The sequence below is a fragment of the Colius striatus genome, chromosome 18, assembly GCF_028858725.1.
Source record: "Colius striatus isolate bColStr4 chromosome 18, bColStr4.1.hap1, whole genome shotgun sequence".
Lineage (NCBI taxonomy): Eukaryota > Metazoa > Chordata > Aves > Coliiformes > Coliidae > Colius > Colius striatus.
This window is the reverse complement of record NC_084776.1, coordinates 6993858-7019678: the sequence shown is the minus strand read 5'-3', so window position 1 is coordinate 7019678 and position 25821 is coordinate 6993858. Positions and strand designations below refer to the sequence as shown.

Below are 25821 nucleotides of genomic sequence, written 5' to 3'. Positions count from 1 at the left end.
AAAATGCTGTTTGTAAGAGCAGTGTAAAAGCCTACCTTAGCCTGGGTACTTTTTTGAAATAGCTGTTGAGAAGAATGTGAGAATTGTTTCCTCTTGGCTACAACAGGGAGGATTGTATTTATAATTACCTATATTCTATCCTGAGCTGCAGCACTGTATTGCTCATAAGAATTTACTGTTGGCTGCATCTAGTGCGTTTAGAATCATAGAATGGTAGGGTTGGAAGGGACCCTTAGAGATAATCTAGTCCAACCCCCTTGCAGAACAGGTCCTCTCCTCCCTCCCAGATTTTAAGAGCAAGAGAAGTATCTTGCCCCAAACCAAAGTAAGGCACAGTGTGGAAAAACGTTGATATTCTGAGGAATCTTAGTCATTTCTCTGCCAAAATCACCTGATAATTCTTGTGATATATGTTCATTGTATCCATATTTTGACTGTATTTTGTACCTGTTTGAAGTCTGTGGAGCTAGGTACATCATATGATTTGCAGCATGTCCTATTTCAGTGCTCCTGGCTAAGGCAAATACCTCTGCTTGTGCTCTCTGTGGGCACAGACCCTGGACAAACTACTTCCCCAGTGCGTGTATTTTTTTCCCTTGTGCAGTTGGTTTGTTTGTGTTTTTATAATTGTGACTGTCTGTAGGAACTTGTAAGATTAGTGAACAGCAAATGCTTTCTAGATGACTTTAAGAGAAACGATGTTCTAAGTCTACCTGTCTGACATCTGCTGTGTAAGCATCTTTTTTAAATACCGTCAAAGGTTTTCCCAAATTGACACATAACTTTTGTGCCTAAACTTCAGCTACACTTTTGCCTTAAGTCATCATAGAATTATAGAATAGTAGGGGTTGGAAGGGACCTTTAGAGATCATCTAAAGTCATGATGGTTAAAGTTTTGTTTTGCTGTTGTTAGCTGTTGTTTAGCTGTTGTTACCTAGAAACGTCACTCCTTTATGTGCTGACAATATATGTGATGATGGCTGTAATATGAATGTGTGTTTAAAGACAATTGCGTGATGAAGCTCTTTCATCTTGAATTGTGCTGGAAAATTTCCCAATGTTGTACAATTGCTAAGCTCAAGGGAATGCCAATGTAGTTCTTGGAAATGCTGCATCAGTTTCTCTAAGAAAGTTGTATATTCAAGTAATTCTCAGATGGTAGTGGAGTGCTAGGTAATAATACTTGTTTACCCTAGAGAAAGGAACATTAAGCAATTGGAAGTAACTTCTCTCTTTAAATATGTCTTGAGCCTGTGTCATGTTTAGGTTGTGCAACTTCTACATTCTTAGGTTTGGAATTTGGGGTTTTCAAGCAGTGTACCCTTAGCTGGTGGTGTTTGCATGCCCATGTAATGAAAATATGTCTTCAAAAGTAGCTTTGTGTTGTTTGAAACACCAAAATGTTGCTGGCAGTAATATTTATCCTTTGAGAAGGAATGAGAACTGATGATGTTTACCATGAAAAGTACAGGACATATGGACAGTTGTGAGCAAATGCTTGCGTTTTCCATTGCTTCATGCACAATCATTAATGTGGCTCCTTAATATTGCAATAAGAGCAGAAAATTATTAATACTATTAGTTACAAAAGCCAAAGAGGCCAGGTTAGAAAGGAGAGGAGGTGGTGAACAGAACACAGCAGGGGCTGGCAAAGTGTTCCTGGTGAAAGAAAGATATCATTGCTGTTTGCCTGAGTATGGAAGAGTGACATCAGAGAGACATTTTTTCATCAGCGTTGAAACTGAAATAAGGGATTTTAGAATCATCAAAATATAGCTAAGATGATACACTTCTTGGTTTGAATGGTGTATGCTTGTCAAAGCTTGGATCCAGTATATTTATTTCCAAGAGCTGCATCAGCCACAGGCAGATTGTTCAGTTATGTTCTTTATGGCTGTGGCAGCTTTATGTCTTACAGATGTTTTGGTAAATGCAGTGTAGGAAACTGTCCACATGGAGACTTTGCTAAGCTATTCTTTCTTTGGTCAAGGTAAATCCTGTATGTACTACTTCTCCTACTGCAAGTGTTCTGTGATAGAAGTCTCAGTTCTGGTGTTTGCTTGGAACTCAATCATTCTAAAACAAAGTTGGGTAGACATGGGACTTGTGGAATATAAGCATGTTAATTGCTGAACTGTATTTATGTAAGGCAGGTTTTTCTCTGATATGAGAAAATACTTTGCCATCTGCTGTGTTCATGTAGAGCAGGGCTCATTCTGGGCCATAACCACAGAGACTGAATTAGCAGGTGCGTAGGTTTGCTGGCGTTTGTCAGATCTCTTCTGTCTTGAGTCATCATTGACAGGTACCAGCTCTCTGCAGGTTCTTTAGAGGGGTATTCATGACTTGTTTTTAACTTAAAGACTGTCTTACTTGACTTTTTTTTTTTCAGATCCCTTACCTTCTCTGCTATCAAGTGTAGTTGGAGTTAGATTAAATCTTTTCTATTCTGACCTGAGGTGAAGATTTAAACCTTTTCAATGGTTTCAGGGTGCCTGTACATGCCAGGCTTAATATTTCTTCTTTGTGTCTGTAAGAGATACACAAACTTGCTGATTTTCATGCTGTGCTTATGATGATTTTTTTTAACACGTGCTGCTGGTCAAGACACTGGAATTTCAGGGTGGTCATTTTTATGTTAGAGTGAGCCCAAACTTTTGGCCTCTGTTATATTACCTTAGGACATTTTTTGATAGGCATTGCAATTCAATGCAAGCATACCCACAGAAGACTTCTATGCTTTGCCTGACATATGTAAAATGATAGGAGCTGTATGAACGGAAAAAAACCCAAATCTTGGTGTAAGCTGGGTCTCCAGTCTGAACTTTCCCGGGGAAAGAGAGGACTGCCCGTCTGCATCGCGGGCTGGAGCTGAGGGGGCAGTTCGTGATGGTGGGCTGTGCAGCCCTGCGGCGTGGCTCGGCCCGGCCGCGGTGCTCGCTGTCTTCTCCCGCCTGTTACTTCTCCCTGTCATTAAACACGCGGGGAGCGGGTGGCTCCGCTGCCGGGGAGGACCTGTCCTCGCGGGGCCCGGCGGGCTGCGCGCGGCGCCGGGACAGCGTTGGGCTCTGCCTGCCCCGCGGGCCCTGCCCGCCCGGCCGCCCCGCGGGCAGCGAGGCGCTGCTGCCGCCCTGGGGCAGGGGCAGGCGGCCGCCGTGGGGCGGGGAGCTCCTCCCGGTGGGACGGGGCCGGCCGTGGTGCCGCCTCCCGCCCCCGGGGCCGTCGAGACGGCCATTGGCCGCGGGACGTGTCAGTCGAGCGAGCCGGGCCTGGGCTAGCGGCGGCGGGAGGAAGCGGCGGCCGCGCCGCGCCGGGCGGAGGGAGCGGCTCTGGGCGCGGCCCCGACCATCGATCCGTGCCACTTCCCCTAATGGCCCGTCTCTTCCTCCTCCTCCCCCTCCCCTAGGGCGGATCGTCCCCCGGCCTCCCTGCATGTGAGAGACGGGGCCGGCGCGTCGGACGGAGCCGGGTCGCGGGAGGGCTGAGCCGGGAGCCGCCGCGAGAGGAGCGGAGGCTTCGGGGAGCGCTTCCTTCCCACCGCCCGCACCGCCGTGCGCGGCAGCCCCAGCATGGAAGCCATCGCCAAGTACGACTTCAAAGCCACCGCGGACGACGAGCTGAGCTTCAAACGGGGGGATATCCTTAAGGTAAGTGGAGGGTAAGGGCTGTGAGTTCTCCCTTTCATCCTGGGCTTTTCAGCTTCTCCGAGTTTCTTCCTGTTCGTCAGACCTGACCCTCTTTGGGGTCCCCAGAGAACACCTTTTAGTCGGGTACCTCAAGACTTTCTCAGTCCCAGCCTTCCCTCTTTAAGAGCAGAATATGCTAGTTTGTCTCTGTGTTAGGCATGCATCCCAAAATCTTCATTTCTCTTTTCTGAGATTGGAATATTTGAAAACTTAGTCGTGAATGTGGTAGCAAATAAGCAGAGGTGTACAAGATAATCTCTGCACTGAATTCCTTTTTACAAGAGGAAACCCCTTAAAGCAATCAAGATCAATTTGGTGCTCTTTTCCTTTGCCTCCTGCCAGAGATTCCAATATCAAAGAACAGTGATTAGATTATTTCTCAGTAGATAATCTTTTAGTATCAAGCTGTCAAATATTGAAGCTGAATTTTTATCTTCAGTCATGATGAACTTGAGTGATAGACTTGTGGCTGAATATTTAATGGATCTGTGCAGATGTAAGCGGATGTTGGAGTGCATTAGAAGAGTTTTGGTCTACAGTTCATTCAATATATCAAAGGCTTTTTAGGCTTTATCTTGTCTGTATTAAAGGAATTTGAAAAATATTTGCATTTCTAAAACTTAAAATTGTATTTTGGGAGAGAGACAAAAAAACCCCATTGTGGATTGGCCTGAGTGAAGCATAGCCCTGAGATTTGTTGCTTCCAAGCAGTAAGAGCCATATTGCGGAATGTTTTAATGGAGTTTCATTCAGAGTCGTTATTATTTCCCTATAAATGGGATTTATCTTCCTCGTATTAAAGTATCGTAAGCTGCTTCTTTTTGAAATGCTTTGAGTACAAACTGTTTTGAGAGGTGCCTATCCTGCAAGGCTGTAACTCTGTGTATGCTGACAAATGAAATCTTGCAGACCTCAGGGGGATTACTCATCTGCTCAAAATTTTTGTCAGGGAAGGGCTTGATTTAACTACTATTTTAAGATAAGTTGGAACAGGAAGGAAAAAATTAAGTATCATGAAAGGCAGTTTATTTTAAAGTGTATTCTTAATTATGTTTCTCTAGTTTGGTATAAAAGTTTACTGAAGTACATGAAAAAATGTCTTGTAAAATTTACATTCATTTAATTTAAAAATATTTTATTCTCTAGCAATTAAAGATAACGTTTTTAGACTTTTGAAAGTTTAGTCTGCGATAAAACTTCTGCACACAGCAGCTGATAGTAAGATATTCCTGAGCCCTAACCACTTGTTGTTATCCCATAGGTATCAATTTTGTCACAATAATAGAAACGCAGTGGTATGTGTAGTGTTATGATACATTTAATCATTGTCTCTTTCCTAGAATGCAGAGAGGGATTTTCCTACTGTACACAAACTGAGGCTGAACCCTTGTTTCAAACTGTATTTCCTTCCAGCCCATACTCTGAAAATGCTTGTAGATTTTTACATACTTCATAGATGAGTAAACTAAGTCATGGGAATGGTAAATTGTCCAAGATTATCCCTGAAGTTAATGGAAACTCCAAGAGTTTCAGGAATCCTCCTTTAGCACAAAGCTGAGTTCTGTGCAGCATGTTAAGGTTCACTGTCTAAAGCCAGCAAATTTCAGACAAATAAACCCAAACCAATTAGAATTGTTACAATTCGCTTTACTCAAGCTGCCAAACTTCTGTGGCGCTGTGTCATTGTGAAAGTCTGGTTCACTTCAAGTGTGTTTCACGTTGTGGAAATTCATTTCCGTCAGATGTGGCAGATCTGTTAGTACTTTGCTCATGATTGAGAAGTCTCAGTGTATCTCATTCATGTACCTTATGTGATCTGTCTGATTAATCAGATCAATCCTGCTGCCCTCAAGTGAATTGGGGAGAGAAATAAACTTGTAACATGTTGAATGCACCTGCACGCTTTGCTCTTTAGATCCCCGTTGCTGAGGAGCACATGTAACTTGATGTGTAGCGAAGGCTTCTTTAAATCTAGCTATTAGATACTTGTCTTGCTGCATCTCCAGAAAGCTGAGTTAGTTTGGTGGCATGTCTTATAGTGGCAAAGGATTGTTTTGTAGTGAAATGTTACACCTTCACCACACTCAGGAAAGAACAAAATCTCTAACGCTAATTCCCCCTCCTTGGAAGTTCAAGTTTACCCTCTGATTTCAGCAGATGACTTGCCTATGATGTCATTGTGCCATTACTGCATCATACCCATGTATTTGGGACTTCATTGAATAGCAGTTGAATTGTAGCCATTAAGTTGGTTGTTAGTAATCTTGTGGCTGCTTTCCAAAAGTGAGTGAAGATAGCTGACCTTTGGCTTGCAATTGTAAAACAGCTGAGTGAAGAGGAAAAGTGCTTGGCCTTTTCTTTTGTGGGCACTATGTGGTAAAAGCTGCTTCTATGATTTTTTTAAGCCTGGCAGTACATTAAATTTCCTTACCCTTTTGTCTAGGGGTTCTAGAGAAGTGTGTGGAGATGCAAAGTGACAGCTTGCTTTAAACTTTAAATACTACTTGCCAAGCCTTTTCCAGAGAAAGGAAAGGTTGTTGCTTCCTTCTGTGTCTTCACATTGCAGTACAGTGCTGCAGCTCTCAAGATCACTGATCTTTTAATGTACTGCTGGTTGCTTCACAAAAATTGTTGGTGACTGACATCCTACTGGGAGTGTGAGGTAGCCTGTCCTGTTATTTTTAACAGTACAGAAACTGATGGATTCCTACGTGAGATTTTTATTTACTGCCTTTTACATTGAATGGTTGCAATGATGTTTTTAAGACTTTTCCCTTGCTGTATTTATTGAAGCTCAGTCTCTATCTATATTTGTTATTCAGGTTTTATGTCCCCAAAACCTATTGTATTTCTAGCAGCCTCAGGTTTTGTTGGCCTTTGTGCTAACTGGCAAATATCCAGACCTAAAGTGTGCTAATGCTTCTTGGTGGTTTGGCAGGAGACAGAGGGGGAGAAGAAAAGTCATCATTCTCTTTCTCATCTTGTCATTGTTTCTCTGTTCCTCTTACACCTAATCTGAAGTGTACAGTTAATACTATTTTTGCATGGTTAATACAGAAGTACCAAACATATTAATGAGTATCTTGAATGTTAGAATTGTGGGGGTTTGAAAAAACTATAGGCCTCTGCACCATTTCCTCTTTCTTATGTCCTTGGGTTGGGGTATAGCTGGAAAGTGATTTTTCTGAAGAAATGAGGAAGTTCTTGTTCCCAGTAGTTGTCAGCATAATAAATTCAGAGACACTCACAGATTGGTTTTGTATGCAAAATTATTCAGGTGGTATTTTAAATAGAGGGCAGTCATCTTCAATTTTGGCGTTTTCACTTCTGTGTGACACATGAACCAGCTTCCCTATATGCTAAAAGAAGGAATTCCTCGATAGGACTTTGATCACTTGACAGTTTCATTCAGCAAAGTAAATTTTTTTTCCTACTCTGACCATATACTTGACATTCACCACAGGTTCTGTTCACGTGATTGTTTCCCACCAGACTTATTTTCTTTCTGTCAGCCTTTAACAGAATTGAGTGTTGGCAGATAGTCGATGCTGAGATAGCATTTTCAGTTCCTGCATGAAAACCATTTTTTTTCTGTCTGGACACAGTTTAAGTAGAGGGAGGAGCATGATAAACAAAGAGTCCATGGTCTCCCCTCTTCCTCATATCTTGGCTTTGACTTCACCTGTACTGGCCGTTACGTCATGGTGTCTATGCTAGAGAACAGGAATTCTGGTTTGCTGAAGAGTACTGTGAAAACTGTTCCTCTGTTTTGGGTGAAATTGTCTTCACCCATCCTTCTTGTCTCTTATACATCTCCTTCATCTTTCTTCATTTTTCGTAAGGGAATGGGCTCAGTGTGGTCTTGATCATTCTAATATCTGAGAAATAGTTTTCTGAATTAACGATTCAGGCAAATTGCAAACATTGTGTGCTTAATAGTGAAATAGGTCAAATACTAGAACAGATTGCCCAGAGAAGTTGTGGAATCCCCATCCTTGGAGATACCCAGACAAATCCCTGAGTACTCTGATCTGATTAGACTTGTTCTGAGCAGGAGGGTAGATTGGGTGACTTCCAGAAGCCTTTTCAGCCTCCATTATTCTGTGACTTAGCTGTGAGTGGCACCTCTGGTGTGTGTGATGATCGACTTGTAAAAGTTTACTTAGGTCAGGTTCCTTGGCTAGTGGCCTAAATTGAAGATAATGTTTGTCATCAATATGTGATCAGTACTTCAATGTAAGAAGACAGAACTCAGAAAATTTCAGAGACCCGTAAAGACAAGTACAATTAACTACTTTCAGTGTAGTTGATCTGGCATTGTTGAAGATCTGTGTCACAAGGAGATGCTGCTGTAGAGATTATGTTTTTCTGGCTTATCCAACTATTCTGTGCCTATGGCTTTGGTATGAACTTTTCAAATATGGTTCCTCTTATGTATGAGAGTAATGTGAAAGTGGGATGTGTTTTATTAGCCGACATATCTAGACATTAGAGGGAAGGATTGTGGAAAGGAACTACATAACCTCCACAAAGTATGTGTGCCCAAAAAAATAAAATGCTTCTGTTCTGTGTTTGTAAAAGAGCCTGGACCTGCTTAGAGCAATATTGCATTGCTGAAGGTGTCTCTCTGTGCAGAAGAGATAAATATGGAGTATTCCAAACTGAAAGTGTAAAGCAGGCTTTACAAGCAAGCAGTAAACACATTCCTCCTTAAAAATGGCATCTTTGTTTTATTTAGTAGTTATTTGTGATGATTATTTAACCTTGTCACTGAAAGTAGAGAAAAATTATCTCGTGAGCTATGTGCTACCTGAAGCTTACTGGAGTTTTAAATGTCAAACAAGACACTGATGAAAGCTAGTGGTCAGCTCAACTAATTTTATTGTGTTGACTTAATGTCTATTGCACTCTGTTATAACCAGGGGAAATAATGCTAATTTGAAGCTCCATCTGCCTTTTGACAATTTAAGGGAAGTGTCATTGTTACAACTTCTCTGTGAGGTCCAGCTTTTGGTGTTGCTGGTGTGACAGACTGCTGAAAAGTGTTACCACAGACATAACAGCAAATCACATTTTGACTTGCTGAATTATTTATCTGCTTTGTTCAACATGTATATCAAACTGCAACCAACATGGCAACATAAAAAAGTCACCTCTCCTCTTTGGTTCAGTCACATTTCTGTCATGGTAACAATGTGATTTGGGATTGTCTGAGGATTTCAAATCAATAAAATAAGTTATTCTGAGGGACATCCCAGATGTTAAAAAAAAAAGCTCACTTAATTAAAATGATAAAAACTTGATCACAGTTGGGGGAAGAAAAGAGGAATTATGACTTTGTGGCATGTGTGAAGGATCAAGACTGTAGTAAATGTAGTATTCACGGTTTTCCAGTTTCTGTGCAAAGCCTTGGTAATTGATGGGGGAGGAGAGGATCCTATTTGTAGTGAAATTCAGATTTCATTATAATCAATAAGGATCCAACTAAGCAAGAGGAGATAAGGAATCCAATTTGTCTGTGTACAGCTCAGCCTAACATAAGCAGTGAACTTTATGACCCCTTGGTAAAATCCCTTGTGCTTTCAAGTTGCCAATGACTGTATACCAGTAATCAATAACTGAGGCCTAAAGCTCAGGAAAAGATGTGCTGGGCAAAACTAATTGCATTTCTTTGAAAATGAAAGAAAATGAAGCATTAGTCCCCTAAAAACACTGGAGACAAAAATCCTCTAATACAACATTGAGAAAAAAGGGAATGTAATTTACCAAACCTGAAGAATTTTACAGTATAAATCTAAGCCAGAAGATGTAATAAAGATGATGTTAGGACATCTTCATGATTGCTGTGAGACCAAACTGTTGTATTAATTTAAGGCTGTTATACCAGTGATGCAAAATTTCCATAGTTACTGCTTACCTCTGAATTAACACCTTTGCTAAATTGTTGACAATTTTGTAGGAAAATAAAAGGTAGTTCTAGAACCAAAACACTAAACAAATGTAAAAAATACTAATAATCACCTATAACCACCCCCCCTTCCCCCCCCAAGAAAAGAGGCACATTTAAAGCCTTTCACATAATGGACATCAGCAAAGGATGAGCTGGTTGAGTTTTGGTTTGATTTATCCTTGTGTGACTGTTTATGTAGCATCACATTTCTTCTGGTCAGTGGTGCTGAACTGCAGAGTGTCCTCTCCAGGTTTGACAGCAGTGTCATTAAAGCAATAAGCAGAACTGAGAGGAGTCTTATCACACTCCTCTGGACAGAGGTTTGTGGGTATCTTTGCCCTATGCAGATTCAAGAGTGGGACTTTGTCTTCTGTAGCTATATCCAAGCTTTCAGGCAGCTGAAGTAATGATAACCACAGTATGGGATTCTATAATTCAAACATTGCAAAACTTATGTGGGATTCTGAATACTTAGCCAGTGCTTAGTTCTGTGTAACAGGGTGTGTGATGCATTAATGTCTGAGCTAGCTACTCTGGAGGTCTTAATTAGCAAGATGTGTAGCAAAGGATTAGCCTATTTACTTTCTTTCCACCTGCCCTCACTCCTTTCTTTCAGTGCTGATGGGATAGGTGCTGGCCAGAGAGATGAAGCTTTGACTTGGGAATGTAACACTTAGGAAATGCATTTTTTCTTCCTCTAATGCCTAATCTTATGGATTTAGAGCTTTTGTGTAGTAATCCATTTCACTGGTGCACTAGTGAAGAGACTCTAGATCTCAGTGTTTTGTTCTCTTTTTACTTGCTTTATTTAGCATTTTGTTAGGAAAGCTGGCTTTGATCTCTTACTATTTCCAGTTGTCTCTGAAAATTCAGTTAAATTAAAAATTCAAATGAGTGAGTAACTTTATGCATTCTGGTTTTCTCTGCAGATCAGCAAACTTGATACTGCAGTAGTTTGATGCACAAGTTCTTATCTGCAGCTTTATCCCACAGCAGTTCTTGCTCTTTCATTTCCTTTGCTGGCCTTGTAGTGGCAGCTAACATTATCTCCCAGGCTGGGTAAACATCAGTGAGTAGAATATACACAAGGAAGTAAAAACGTGGGGTTTGGATGCTTTGAGTCTTGGGAGAAAAAACAGGATAGGATAATACTTTTGGTTATATTTTGGGGGTGTGTTTTTCTGCTTTGTTTACAGTATGAGAAATGCTTCATAAAGTTGCTCCTTTCCCTCAAATAGCCAGATCTTTTTAGGTGGAACAGCAGCATCATCCATCTCAATCTGTCAACCTTCAAGCTGCACTTTGTTCGTCACGTTCTAGGCTCATGCCCTGTTGCTGAGTATTACAAGCACTGCTCATGAGTGGCACATGCCTTCAACTTTGAAGCTATCTTGTAACACCTCATAAGAGTAGGTGTTCACATGGAATAGGAAAACGGTTGTGAAGCAGACTGTCTGCGGTGGAGCCTGAACTTGTTCCCATGTCTTATGCATGATTGGTGCCACCATCTGACAACCCAAGTGAGAATTGGTTTAACAAACTCAAAAATGTGTTTTTTTCATGGTGACATGTGCTAAACACATGGGGTTGTACAGCTGAGCTCTAATAGAGCAAAAAGTGAACTGACAGTCTCCAAAGCTGCTCATGACAATTATTTTTAGGATATTTATTACATTCTTGAAACCCAGATGCCACTCTACAATACTTCCTGATTAGTTACTAGATGTGTCTGAAATTTGCATTTTAAATGGTTGTGTTCATAATTTTCCTCAGCCTGTATTTCTCTCTTTACTGAAAGAATAGTGCTTTTCAGTGGCTGCTAAATAAAAGCCCATTTAAAAAATGTCTTAGAGCCAAAGTGGCTTTTTTCCCTATAAGGAGTGTCTGCTCACTGGAATTCTGTACCTGATCTTGAATCCTTTGGCCTCCAGTTATTTGAAGTTGTGAAAACACATAGGCAGTCCTGTTATTGAAGATTCAATGAATCAGTTGTTATATTGATCCTGTGGAGACAGGTCAGGATGGTGACTGGAATAAGGCAGGAGTTTTGAGAACTATTTTTTGTCTAGGAAGTAGATTGTGAGCCTCTGTAGAGTAATTAATTTATAATTGTGATGTTCAGACATTGCTGACCTTTATAAATATAGAAAAATAATACATAATAGTAGATTCATTCTGTTTGTACCTGCTGAATTTAGATTCTTTGCATGCATTCATTTCAGCACACACACTTAGTCGTGAGCTGTGTGTTGGCTCCACTGCAGCTGGACCTCATGCAGAAAGCATTTTTTTTTTTCAGTTCAGCTGAACTGTAATTATACTGTTAGTCTCTAAAACCTCTTATTTAAATAATTTGTCTCTGGAATTCATGCTTTCTGCATTGAGCCAACCTGCTTCTTGCTCTAACTTGTACTAAAACTCTACAGGTTTACACGTGGAGAAAAAAAAATGTTGCAGTTATGCAAAATTGTTTCCCTTGGGAGGAAAGGGGGGGAATTCTTCATGAGTTACAGATGAGCCAGCAGGTTCCACTAATCACAGCAGCTCTGTTAGTGCAGAAGGCTTGTGGTCTGCACTAGTCAGCCCTCTGCTTTGTGAGAAATTGGCACAAAGTTTTAAACTCTTGCTGAGCTTGAGTAGGTTTTTCCATTATCCTTATGTGCAGTCAAATTTTGAGTGTTCTTTTGTTACCCACACTTCTTTAGCATAAATATGACAATGATATTTTAACCATTTGATCTGTCTTTTACTTTCTGGTGTTAACAGTAGATTATGGTCTACTTGGAAAGAGCTCTGCTTGGATTCCAGCATTAGGTGAATTGATTTCAGAATACTAAGAAGGATTTTTAAGCTGCAGAAATGTGCATCTTTTCAACAGTTCCTCTGGAAAATCTGCCATTTTTTTGCTTGATGGGTATTTCTCTGGTGTAGTTCAGGTCTTGTGCTCAAATCTTTACTACTGTTGGGGTTATAACTAATCAGGGCAAACTCTCATATTTGGAGGGGGAGACAAACAAGTGCTAAAAGCTCTGCCCTACAGTTGCAGAGGAAGGGAACAAACAAATGTGAGGAGGAACTGACAGCCGTAATTGAGACAAATACAATGAAAACCTTTAAAGGTGAAAGTGGGCTTTGAAAATACTGTTTTTCCCAACTTTGCCTTCAAACAGTACTTGAATTTCATGGAGATGAACATCATCTTGACAAATGTGCCTTGTTCAGGCTATACCATGGAAACTTTGTGCATGTATTTCACAGCTGAATTTTGGTTTTGTAGTTGAGTATCCTTGAAGAATACTTTGTCAAAACTTAGCCCTAGAAGTGATAAAGCATGGGCTGGCAATTTAAACCCTCTTCTGACTGCTGGAATGGAGGAAGCAGAAGTTGCTTCTGCTTCTTCCTTGCCTTCACTTCTGTCTTCCTACTTAAAATATGTTTTGCACCAACGCCTCTGGCCTACCTCTAATGAAACTATAATTTACAAAAAACTAATATGTATATTTGTCTGGTTTGACCATTTGTACCAGGATCCTTAAACTTCCTTGCAGCATCAAACTGTCTCAACACTTCCTTACTTCTTAGCAGGAAGTGATCTTTTTTTTTTTTTCCCCCTGGAAAATTCCCATTTAGGTTAAGAATGTAACTTGCTCTCTGCCAAGTTGGATGGATTAAGGCTATTGTGGCTCTACCTTGGAAGACCCAGATTGAAACTAACAATTCTCTTTATGGGGGGGGTCACAAAAAAATAGAGATAACTAAAGTGATTATAGTTGACCTAACTTTCCTAGCTTCCTTCCCTTCCTTTACAGCTTGTTATGTCTGGACATCTTGCAAGCTATTCCCTTCACCCAGTTTATTTAGGTAATGTAAAAAGGAAGAACATAGGTAAAAAGAAGCTTCTGATGTTTCTATAAACTTACTTGATCTTTCTTTGCCTTGAAAAGGTTGTTTCATTCCACCTGTCTCTGTTTGGATTACAAACATATGCATGGTGCTGCAGTTATGAGTAATAAGTTCCCCTGAGGCATATTTGTTGAGAAGAAAAATTGTTTTTTAATTTTAAAAACCGATGAAGTTATTAAACGTAAAGCAATGCGTTGATAAAAGAGCTGCTCTACATTCTGGTCACCTGCTGAAATTAGCCCACAGTCACCTAAGTCACTTAGGTGAGTTGCAGACCAGCATTCTGTGGCAGTGTCTGAGCTACCTCACCAGGGTATAGCTCTAGACCCTTTGGGGCTCCCTAGTTTGAAGTCCTCACAAAGCAAGTACAGTTACACTGTTTTCTTAGTTTGCTCTGAATCTAATTGGTTTGCTCTGAATTGGATCTATCTGGTTTTGTTCAGAACTTCAGTCCAAAAAGAGGCCTCTGGCCACACCTAATCAAACTCTTGTAAAACCTCCTGTTTTCACTCAGTTATGGCCTTCAAAACTCCTAATTTATTAATTGAAGGGAAAGGAATCATCCAAATGAGTGGCACTAGCTCTTGTGTTCTAATGCAAGGAACAAGTAACACTACTAGGGTGTGCTTGGGCTTGGCAAGGTTTTTCAGCACTGTCGTGACAGATTTGAGCTGACCTTTTACATGGCTCGTGTACCACATTGCCAACTACCTGTATTAGTCATCTTTCTCCTACTCACTGTTCATTCCCACAGATAATATTAACTTTATTATACCTTTACAATGGATTATGCTTTAGACTTTCTCCTGTGGAAGTAAATTCTTCCCTTCATAACGTTAAAACACTATGCCGTATCATTCTGGGAACAGGTCCCATCTGAAGTGAATTATATGCAGTTTTCATGATTAAAAGTCATAGAAAACTCTTTACACATACAGTATTTCTCTGTTCTTCTCTGAATATCTTTGCCATTAAGGACTGGGCTAGATGGACCCCTTGAGTGGTAGCTGTATTAGGTGAGACATTTTAATACTGGCCATCATCTTCGTTTTTGTATAAGGTCTTGGCTTCCTGTAGTCAAGCTTTAGTGCCTTTCTCTGCTGGAGACTGTGTCTGGACTATTGTGTTTTAGCAGCCACTGATGGCTGCACTTTGTTCATCTTTCTAAACTTATTTTGAGTCCATCTGTACACTGTAGCATTAAATTCTCATAAGTGACCATGTGTGGACAGAAGTTATTCCCTTTGGTTTGAAACATGCTACCTGGGAATTTTATTGTCCTTTTATTCCTCTTCTGTTTGCCTTATGTTGCAAGAGAACAGGAAAACATCTCTCCTTGTACTTCCTATGAGGAGAATAGATTTGCAAATGTCTTCTGTGACTTTTTCTGAGAAGGAAGTTGGGGGAGTTTGATCTCCTAGAATGCAAAAACTATTCTATACTTTGATTTATCCGTGTTATTTTCTTTAGCTTTTTTAGTTCATTTTAGTGTTTTTATTTGAAATGGAGTGATTGTAGGTACTCAGAGTATTCAGGGGCTCACACAGAACAGATTTACAGTGTCAAAATATTTGGCTTGGTTCTTTCCTAACAGAATATTGTGAAATATTTCTAATTTGTTTTCAGATTACTACTGCTGTGATTCCAGGATATTTGATGAGGAGTAGCCTGTAGCTTCATATAGCTACAGTTCTTTGATGGACTTGGTTGTGTTTTTCCTCATGCGTGTTATTTTGCATGTTGTATTCCATCTGACATCATTTGGTCTTTTAATACTAAAAGTTATCTGTGCAACTCATCAATTTTAAGGTTTGAGTAGCTTAATAACTGTCTTGGCAAAATTTGCCACTTCACACTGCTGTTGGCTGTTGAGAGGTGCAGCCCCTCTGGGATCCTTGTGGTGCAACCTCCCTCCTCCGTGGACACTGACTCTTTGGTTTCTGCATTAACCTTATGTTAAGCTACTGAGATGGGGGAGGTAAGCAACCCACATAAAACCTAGGAAAGCCTGAGTCTTGACCTTTCAACTATTCTAGTTTATCTCAAACAGTGATTCATCTGTCTTCTATACGGAGTTATGTTTTTGTTCTCTTTTGCCACTGATAAAATGAGGGTCTGAGGTGAAGACTGCTGCTTGCTTTTATAGCTTTGCCAGAAGAGCCCAGCTTCCAAACAGCTGCTTGAAAGTCAACTTAATTGGATAGCTGTGTTTCCAGGGAGGTTTTATGGCTGCATATGAGCAATATTGCTGCAAACCAGCTGGGACCAACTGGCATCTGTCATGGTGCAAGATATGTATTTAATATTTTTTGATAAGGGCTGATCTGGTTTGTGAGCACATTAGTACATTAGTGAGATGGCATCCACATATTGAGGTCTTCCCACAGCTCCACTTTTGTGGAAGTTTTTTAATGCATCCATGCTAATGCATGGATTAAAAATCCTGTTTTGTTGTGTAGGAATGATTGACTCCTGCTCAGGGCCCTGGGGGGGAGTTTTTTGTGGTCAAAGCATTGATCTCCTGATTGGAATCTCCCAGTAATGTGGAGCTGTAGTGCCTTAGCTTTTACTGAGACTTACAATGAAGATATTGTGCTGCTCTATCATCCGTGGGAGCTTAAAATTAGTCTGTGGTCAAATAATATACCCTTGGGTGTCAGTGACCTGCATTATGATATCCCTTCCAGGTTATTGCAATGGAGCCATAACGAGTTCTATTCTTGTTTTAATTTGTTCTTGACCTGGAACAGTCCTTCTAATTTGAGACACTAATTAGAAGATGGTTTTAGTTATCTCTGAATTTTTCTGTAAAGAATTCGGTGCCTCAGCTGTCTTGACTTTAGGATTCTGGAGCAGGTTACTGCTTTTGGCATTTAGTATCTGCATTTCTGCATTATTCATGTAAGGACACTCTTTGAATCTCTTTTTTGCCCACAAGCCAAGAAAGCAGTAGTAGATTTCTCCTGGAGACATTGCTGGTGTTTCTAATAGTATGTTACATATTTTAAATTTTAAAAAAGAGATGAGGGAGCAGGTGTCAGTACTTAGCAGTTTTGTAATTCTCTGCTTCTCTGAGGTATTGTAGATAGTCCATATTATTCAACTTTAAATTATTCCTCTGTTAGCATGCTGAGTTTCTTCCTAACCCTGAGTAACTTTGGACTAGTGTTTCTTTTCCCAATCCGTGTGATAACAAGCTGCAATATCTGTTGTAGGCTCCATCTCAAAAGCCAGCGTTCCTCTCTCACTGGTGTGAGCAAATTCCATTTAAGTGTTTCCTTTTTATGGAGACAATTGGACATGAATTAATGCAATTTTGTTAGCCCTAAAGTGAAAGAGGAACTTCATGGCACAAGGGGATTTTTCTTAAGCGTTGCTTTGACGTGCATATGCTGCCTTTTGGGTTTTTTTATGCTCCTCATTTTCCCCTCTTCCCTCCCCTACAGTGTGTAATTCAGAAGTTTGCTTTCAGTAAGCCCTCACAATTGGGGTTTTGGACTTTTCCTGAGGCAGAGTCCAAGTTAAACTTGCTTTGGAATTCTTGGACCTTACACTTTCCCTCTTTAAATCAGAGTAGGAACACTATTTTGGCACTGGAATGAGTGCAAGTTACAAACCATCATGCAGCTCTCAGGTGTGTGTGTGTGTAGTCCTCACTGTATGGTGATCATCTTTCTTCATTTTTCAAGAGAGGAGGTTATTGGTATCTTTGGACTTTTTACCATTTATAATCGCTTCTGTCATTCCATCTGCATTTCTTTTGGGGATGAGATGTAGGCTATTTAGTTCTGATAGCTTTCCTTGTTTTAAAAGAGTGGTCCTTGTTCTTCAGTATCTAATTCCTTATGGTTCAAATGTCCTTCTCTCCGACTCTTCCATCTTATCAAAGCATATTCTTTATTCAGTCTATTGAGAGATGTATCTTTTTGTGGGCTCTGGTAGGGCATATGTTTTTCTTTAATTTTGAAAGGCTAATCTCTCCTTGTTTGCCAGAAATTGTTGGGCTTTTTATGGTTAAATTGAGGCCACTGTAATTATGAATTCTGTTATTCCAGCTCTGTGAGTATGGAATTGTGGGTGTGTCATTCTGTATCCTATTGATTCTCCAGAAGTTGAACCACAATCTAATGATGACTTTGGAGAGAAAAATGGGTTAATGTTGGAGTGAATCAAGACTTTTAACTAAGGCCTCTCATGACCCAAAAATAGGCTAAACTTAAATGTTTTTAAGAGATTTCCAGAATATAATTGTTCATTATTTCATAACAGACTGAAAACAGTCATGCATTTCTTTATACACTTAGTTATCATGAATTCAAGATCAACATGAGACAGTAGTACACCAACCCCACTCTGTGTTTTCTAGAATTTGATGTGTTTGCCCCACTGAGGTTTACACATGCTAAAGGCATGAGTGGCTAGGAAAGAACTGAAGAAGCTTTGTTCAGAAGAGACTGGCATTTTTGGCTGAGATTGCTTGTGGATAAGTATTGCCCAAGTCTTCCTAATAAAACCACTGAGGATACAATGTTAAGAATATTGATCTACAAGTTGTATCCCTCATGGTAGAAGAGTAAAGGACACCTGGGAAAGAAATGAAGGGTTTATATCTGAAACAAGTTGCTTTGAGCACTCCGTAGATTTAGAAAGGTAACCAAGCATAACTAGTTGGTGCAATTTGGTTTTACTGGCTTTCAAAATTGTTAGAAACATTGCCCAAAACAACATGTGAAGCAGAATTGGGATTCAATATATTTTGACAAATGTCATTTAGCTGCAAAATCCACTTATTCATTTTCTTCTGGGTATTTTTTTTTTGTCAAGTCTTTGCCTTACTGTCTTTTTGAAACTGAAGTTTGCTTCCTGCATGCCCAAAAGTTTTAGTTTGGAGTGCACTTTGGATCTCTGGCTAACAAAGGTCTTTGAGTACATTATCTGAAATCTTTTTCTCTTAGCAGAACCTAACCAGGTGGAAATTACCAAAGTTGCTGGGTAAAAGCTCTGTTGTATCTGATAACAACCTCCAGTGGTGGCTTGAGCAGTCTGTAAGAAAAGACTGTATGAACTTCAGGTTATTAGTGAAACACCAGCACAATTCTGATTGTGTTTCGATTTGGTTGGGTTTTTTTTAAACCAACCAAGTTGGTAGGATTTTGTTTGGTGGTTTTGTTTTTAAAAATGTCTGATGACCTGCCAGGAGCTGTGCCTGTCTGTTGCAACACGAATGCAAGAAAATGGCAATGTGCCATTTCAGGCCTTTAAAAAAAAAAAGTCCTCTAAAAATATTTTTCCATTAAAGGGCCTCTTTATTATCATCGTTATTCCTCGTTCAGTGTTGTGTGGGCAGGAAAATCACTAGTGCTAATGTAATGTTTTACAGAAAAGCTGCATCTCATTTCTTCTTAGTTGGTTCTGTTTTATGAGATTGGAGACGTTCTGTGAAATGTTTTTAAGTGGATATAATTTTCTATAGCTGATTGTGCAAACTGCCTTCAGTGTGCTTGGCTTGGCTTGGTACATACACTTACGTTCTCATAAAGTTTTGCAAGATTTCTTTGCGTTATGTGTATGCTTTGCATTATGCAAATGTGACAGGAATGAGTCAGACGATATTCAGTGTTCTGATCAGAAACCATTTGCAAGTGTCTTCCTCTTGTGTGTGCATGTCCCACTAGAGAGGAAGTCTGAGCAGCTTTGCAGTTACTGGAAAACAAAGAGTTCCTGTCTCTTAAATATTCTCACTCTGAAGATCAACCAAACCAAGTACCTGTACCTTTCCTCTCCAGTTTGAGATGTTGCGAGACATAAAAACCAAATAAGCTGTATCAATTAAAAAAGCTAATTAAAGCTGTCGCTCTGCAGCTGAAAAATCTGATTGATACAGATGGAGTTTATTAGTAGTAAATTAGTATTTTTTAGGTGCCTTAAATAGTGTTTTTTATACTGTGGAAAACTGAACTGAAATTGCCTTAATTTGTACAGGGAAAGATGAGCTTCGTTACTTTTATTTTAGTCAATGCTGATTTATGAATTAATTTAGAATCGAGTTATGAAGGTCTTTTAAGCAAGGGTTTGTTTACACGCAGTTGGATTAGGATTCTGATGGGGAGCAAAAAGTCATCCCTGCCAGGAGGCTGAAGTTACACAGTGGTTGGTTTTGCTGTTCTTTTTATGTGGACAGGAAAGCCTTGACCAGCCCTGCAAAACTGATCTGATTGGATCTCCTCTTCTAGCTTTGGTCAGTGAACCATCCCCAAATGAAATGGGTGCTAAGTGCTTTTTGCAGATCTGCACGTCTTCCCCACAAAGGAGAGTTAAATTCAACGTTTAAAATGCACAGATAAGAGGTGAAGCAGGAAGTTAATGTGTGTGTACAAACGGGGCTGAAGCAATAGAAAGAGCTCTGTGTGGATACTAACCAAATTATTAACTGTGGCTATGTCTCTATAATAGGTCACAACAATGAGACTGAGAGTGGGATCTTTTTGTGGGCTGAATTAAAATTGCTGCCTAAGAGCAGATGCCTGGGAACAGCTAATGTGTTCTACAAGTTAAAAGAGTAAATAGTCTGAACTGACAGGTGAACCTACTTGGTAAGAGATTGGATCATGTGGTGCTTTTTTCTTTTGTGTTGTGTTTTTCCTTTCTCCGGTCTTTGTGTAACTGGTTCACAATACTGCTAAACATTGAACCTCAAAGATCTCATGTTGCAGACTTTGATTTAGAGAGACTGAGGATTTTTCTGACCTGCAGGGTAGGACAGTTTTTCTGTAAAGGGTTAGGAGCTGTTAGTTGCTTGAAAAATAATGTTATGTTTATCTTAAAGCCACCAGCACGCTTTTAATTCCTTGGATGATTTCTTGCTTATTTCTATTTTCTTTAACAGTTATTTAATCTCTGGCATCTTCCAGATCCTATTTAGTTCTAAAATATACCTCGCTTTTCTTTCTTTTCCTTACGTTTTCCTATTGATGACTCTTGGCCATGTTCCACTGAGGTAGCTGGATAGTGGCCACCATAATCATTCTCAGCAATCTTGTATATCTGAGGCTATTTCATGCTTCCCCTCTCAGTATTCATATCCTGCAGAATAAAAGAGCTAAGGGATCATTCCATGCTACATCTCTTTAATATGCTACCTTAAACCAAGATTAAAACTGTCCCTGTGACTGCTTTATGTCAAATTGGTCACAGATGCAAATTGCTATTTGAACACTGTTTATCCACGTTATAGTAAAAATCAATAAACAGTCTCAAGTCATGTGCAGCTTTAAGATCTTTGTTTTTCAAATGATTGACTCTTTACTCACTGTGTTTCCCAGTTAAAGCATCTGGGAATGGTATTGGCTAGAGTCTCAGTAAATGAGTCTCTCAGTCTTTAATATTCTGCAACGTACTAAAATTACATTGATGTGTTACTTTTTCTCATTGTTTATGCAGCATGGATTTGGAGATGCCCGATTCTCCCTTCCAATATGTTATATTAGAATTTGTTAAATAGCTACAAATCTAGCAAAATATTGACTTACAGCTATGGTGAGCCTTGAAAAGCTGCCTGTTCTAGGAAATTGGCCTCCTGTTATCTCTGATTTCATGCTTTTTCCATCTGTCTCAAAATGAAGAGATTAGGACTGATCCTAGCTATGTGTGTGAGGCAGATTACGGTAATCTTATTATTCAGATCTCTTTACAGTTAGTCTCTAGATTTGAAAATGTCCTGGTTTTAACCCTTTCTTCAGTAGCTAGAAAAATTTAGTGAAGAGTCAGTTGAGGCCTGTTCTGCAAACTTTATATAATCCTGAAATAATCAAGTTCTCAAAAACTTTCTTACTTAGAGTGATACACTTAATTGTTGTTTTTTTGTGGGTTTTGTGTTTTTTAAAAACAGATGGTCTAAAATGAGTAAATCAACTCATTTGAGTTGCAAAGCATAAAGTTTCCCCTATGTATATGACAACAAATAAGTAATGGTTACCGAGAGTTCTATTTTCAGTTTACTTTGGCAAATCTGTAATGAGAACCTTAAGGGTCTGGAGGATCTTTAGTTCATCATGGATCAGAATTGTGGGGTTTTTCTAGCTTTTCTGAAGGGGGGAAAAAAAAAGAGATTTTCCAGTTTTGTGCCAATGCTTAACATACAAAAATTGAAAAACGTAAGGAGACACTTCATTACACGTATGTAGAACATGGTACAAGATGCTGGAAAATACATAATTGAGTATTTTAAATAAAGAAGGGATAACTGAATTGGATCACCAAAGTCCCTAGCTTTTTAGTATCTACAGCACAACTTCCATGTTCTTACTAGGAGGTCAACTTTAATTGATTGCAAAGGGTTAACTTTCTAGTCTGTGATGGAGAAAGGGACTCTTCTGTGCTGGGCTAATACATTTTACTGAGAACACTAATAGAAACATCAGGTGGACTTTGAGGATTACAAGAGGTCTTTGTCTTAATCTTTAAGATTGTGGGGGGAGCTTTGTCCTTTCTGCACTTCAGTCACCAATTAAGAAACAAATGTTATTACTTCTTCAGGCCTGTAAATGAAAAGAAAGCAAAATGACAGCTGTTCTTTGAGTTAAAAAGCAAATACAGTAGATTCTCTGTCTCTAAGAGATTTGTATTTTCTTGTAACTCCTATTTGAACAGATTCATAGGATATTTGAGGTTTTATTGCACTAAACTGATGGACTTCTAGGTTAGATGCTGCAGGGAACTCCTTAAAGCATTTCAGTGTTGCTCTGACTGTTCTACTGGTTATCATTGAACATCAAGCATATTTGCCAGTTCCCATTCTGTGAAGCTGCCTTTGGAGGACAGGGAAGAAGATTAGAAAGGAAGGGGAAAAGATGTCTTAGTGTACATCACAGCTGAGATAGAAAGAAACAAGTTCCTTCTTCTGTGTGTTCTGTCATTTTGTAAGTCAACTAAAATGGATCTTTTGTAGAAAAGTGTGTATTGTTACACCTGGTTGTGCTTAGAGGTAAGTATGCAATGCAGGAACAGCACTTAAGTTGCTGCCTCAACTGCTCAGAGTACCTTGAGTGCCTGACCCTTAATTAGGCTTCATTGTTTTGTAGTACAGGGACCACTTGAGCTTTTCCTCCAGTTGCTAATTTCTGTGCTCTGTTGACATAAAATTCACTTAACTGAATTGAGTTCCACTGGGACTGAGCAAGCTGGGAAAAACGGAGCCCTTGCAGGTTACAGGGGTTTTTTTGCTTCACTCTGTTCAATCCTGACTAACTTCTCAAATACTTGGGCCAGCACAGGGGTGCAGATGGAGTGCACAGAGGTGCTGGGCAAAGCTTAACAAACTTCAGTTGTGAAATAACTGCCTGGGGGACAAGTCTTTGCTTTACAAACAGGATATTGTGTTTTGTTTGTCATTCCTACTTGTCCTAGTGCAGACATTTGTAGAGTTGCACTGTGAACAAAGCCAGAAGTGGAGATGGATTTGTTGTTTTTGGGGGGTTGAGGTTTTGTTGTTTGTTGTTGTTTTGTTGGGTTTTTTAGGTAAGGTTCTTTAGTTTAAAGTAGTTGTGCTGGCTGTGTAGTGGGAGAAACCAGCTTTGGCATGGGAGTTAGATCAGCATGCCCTAAGCTGGCATAGCTGCTGAATGCTTTTGCTGCTGTCAAACTGCCGTCATCATTCCTCCCCTCGGGCTATACATTTGGCTGAGTCTCATGATGGCAGAGCAGCATTCTCTCGGTGATTATAGAGCAGCTCTTTCTTTTTGGGACTTGAATTATTTTTCTTGCTGTTCTCAAGAACTTAAATTTGCCTTACCAAAAATGCTGCTTCTATTGTGCATTCACACTGGGTGGTGATGGCTGTTTTGCTTTGAGTGCTGAGTTGCTGGCAATGTTTTAATATATTTTTAGATAACAGTGAAGTATTTGTTTTTCAAATGAGAGGTAGGAAATTGCAAAGAATAAAGAATTGCATGAGCTGGCTTCTTAGTGATAGCATGCTTGTTCCATTTGGGGTAGTGGAGGAGGAAGGGGGAATAGATGGTGATGTAAGGGCTGTTGCTGTGATACTCCTCCAGTAATGACTTCTGTGAAAAGCTGTAAAGGGTTGGAGAAAAAATGAACATGTTGAGGGTTCGTTGACTTTGACACTTGATATGAGTCATATCTTCTCTGTTTTAAGAGGAGGATAATTTAAATGAGCACAGTGAACCCTTACTGTAACAAATGCAAAAGTTTTCTTTTTCTTCCCCTAAATGTCATTCTTGACAGGGGATCAATCTGAGTGAAAAGGCTGTCTAAAAAAGAACCATAAGACTTCTGCATAAAATTTTAGCAAAGAGAGTTGTGGAAGCTCTGCAAGCCTTTGTTTTTTGATATCGGTTGGTTTAAGGCAACTCCAGTAAGCCTTACATCTGAAAGATTGACATAACCTTCAGACTGGGTGCTAACATAGTAGAAAAGTGGAGGAGCTTTCTGCCATATTTTATGTCCTATTTTCTCATCTAATTAGCAGTAGTTAGTGTTTTACATTTTACTGGTGTGTAAAGGTCAGCATCTTCCCTCCTGCAAACATTTATATCATTTTGTTCTCCATCAGTATGACTGGTAAAGTCTATGGAAGAAGCTAAATTATGCTTTCCCTAGAGGTACAGATGCAAGTGTCCTAAGAACAGTATAAAATCCATCTTCTTTGTGTGGACTGACAGTGTGGAGGTATTCTCAGGTCTTGCCCAGAACACTAATGTTGCTTTGCAGCAATTGCTCATAAAATCTTATGTGTACCTTTTAAAAGTAGTTTTCATTTTTCATCCCAAAATGAGATTTGAGCACAATTTAGTTTTTCAGTAGGATAGGGATTGAAATGGTGGGGAGTTACAGATGTATTTTGAAGTTGAGGAAAATGCAGTTCCAATAGATGGTGATAATACTATTCTTAGCTCACTAAGGCTGTAAATCCTTTTTGGTGCTAACAGGAAATGGCAGACTTCAGCTTCATTGGCCACAGTGATCAGCCTTTGCAGCTGGGGTCTGAACTGAATGGTGATGACATTTGGGACAGCTGTCTCAAGGTAGTGGAACTGGGCTTTTCCTTATTCTGTACTTTCAAATGCAAATTGCCAAGTATGCTCTAGGGAATGGCAGGAAAGCACATGTGAGTCTTAGGTGTGCAAGACATTAGTAAATGTTGATTGTTCCTAGTAAAAACTGATTGCTCAGTTGCTGCAGAAAGGATTTTGCAGTTAACACTTGTCTAAAAGGTTTGAATTTTGTGCTCTGTTTTTAACATGTAATGTTTAAACAGACCAGGGTTTTATGACTAGATTCCTCGTGTGTAGTTTTACAATGTATAGTTGGATGGAAGGGATGACTTTTGCTGTGCATGTCAGTAATGTAACCTGTAAAGAATTAAACTTGTCAGAAGGACCAACAGCTGTCACTGTTGAAAGTATGAAACAGGAAGAGAGACTTGATCAGCCCACCAGTATTTCTTGTGAGTGTCCTTGAACTCGATAGCTTTTTCATGCATTAAGTGTGGGTTTTCTGTCTATGCTGCGAAATCTTCAGATGTCTCCCGATCTTGTCTCAGGATCAGTATAAGGCTTAGCTTAACCTCGCTGGCTGACCTGAAAGTAACTTTTCTTTCCATCTTATCCATTAAAGGTTCCTGCTTCAGCTTGTATACAGCTTGAAAAAAAGCTCTCTTAACACTTGCCCAAATAAGCTTATCGTTAGAAGACACAAATGCGTCTGTAAGCCTCAACTGAGTCCCTCACTCATGCTTCCCCATTTCCCTTCCTCCCACTTACAGTCAGTTGAGTTTGGGGTTTTTGCTGCCCCTTTTTAGGACTACCCACATGCTCTTTCTTGAATTCTTGTCCACCTCTTCCAATAGTCTGCTCTGTTAACTCTGCCTAGATAAAACTTTAGACAAGTGGAACTATTCCTGCAGATGTAAGTTTGAGTTGTTTGTTGTAACAGTTGTAGAGTGGGCCTGTCTTGTATCTTTGCAAACTGGAACGAATGGCGTTTCCTTCATGGCAGTGCCTGATCAAGCAGTCCTGCCCTGTTCCTTTCCTTCCTGTCTCCTGAGGCTCTTGCTTCAGATCCAGAGTTGTACCCTGCAGTTGCTTGTGTACATTCTGTGTTGCCAACCAGTCAACTGAGACAGGTGTAAAATACACCTCCTCCCTGAACTGTTTTGCAGATAAGTTCCCCAATCTGTTGAGCTACACAAGTGCCTGTTACCACTTCAGGGAGAGCGTGTGGGAGGGTGCAGCCACATGGCAGCAACTACATAAACCAGCT

The 25821-nt window shown here is 39.8% G+C and overlaps 1 protein-coding gene across 1 annotated transcript in view; it reads left to right on the top strand.

Annotated features, from left to right (window-relative positions):
• Positions 1-25821, top strand: part of GRB2 (growth factor receptor bound protein 2) — a 49328-nt gene that overhangs the window by 1862 nt on the left and 21645 nt on the right. Inside the window, exon 2 of the mRNA XM_062010730.1 lies at positions 3407-3647. Coding sequence (XP_061866714.1) covers positions 3570-3647 — 78 coding nt within the window. The 5' untranslated portion in view covers positions 3407-3569. The remainder of the gene's footprint in view (positions 1-3406; positions 3648-25821) is intronic.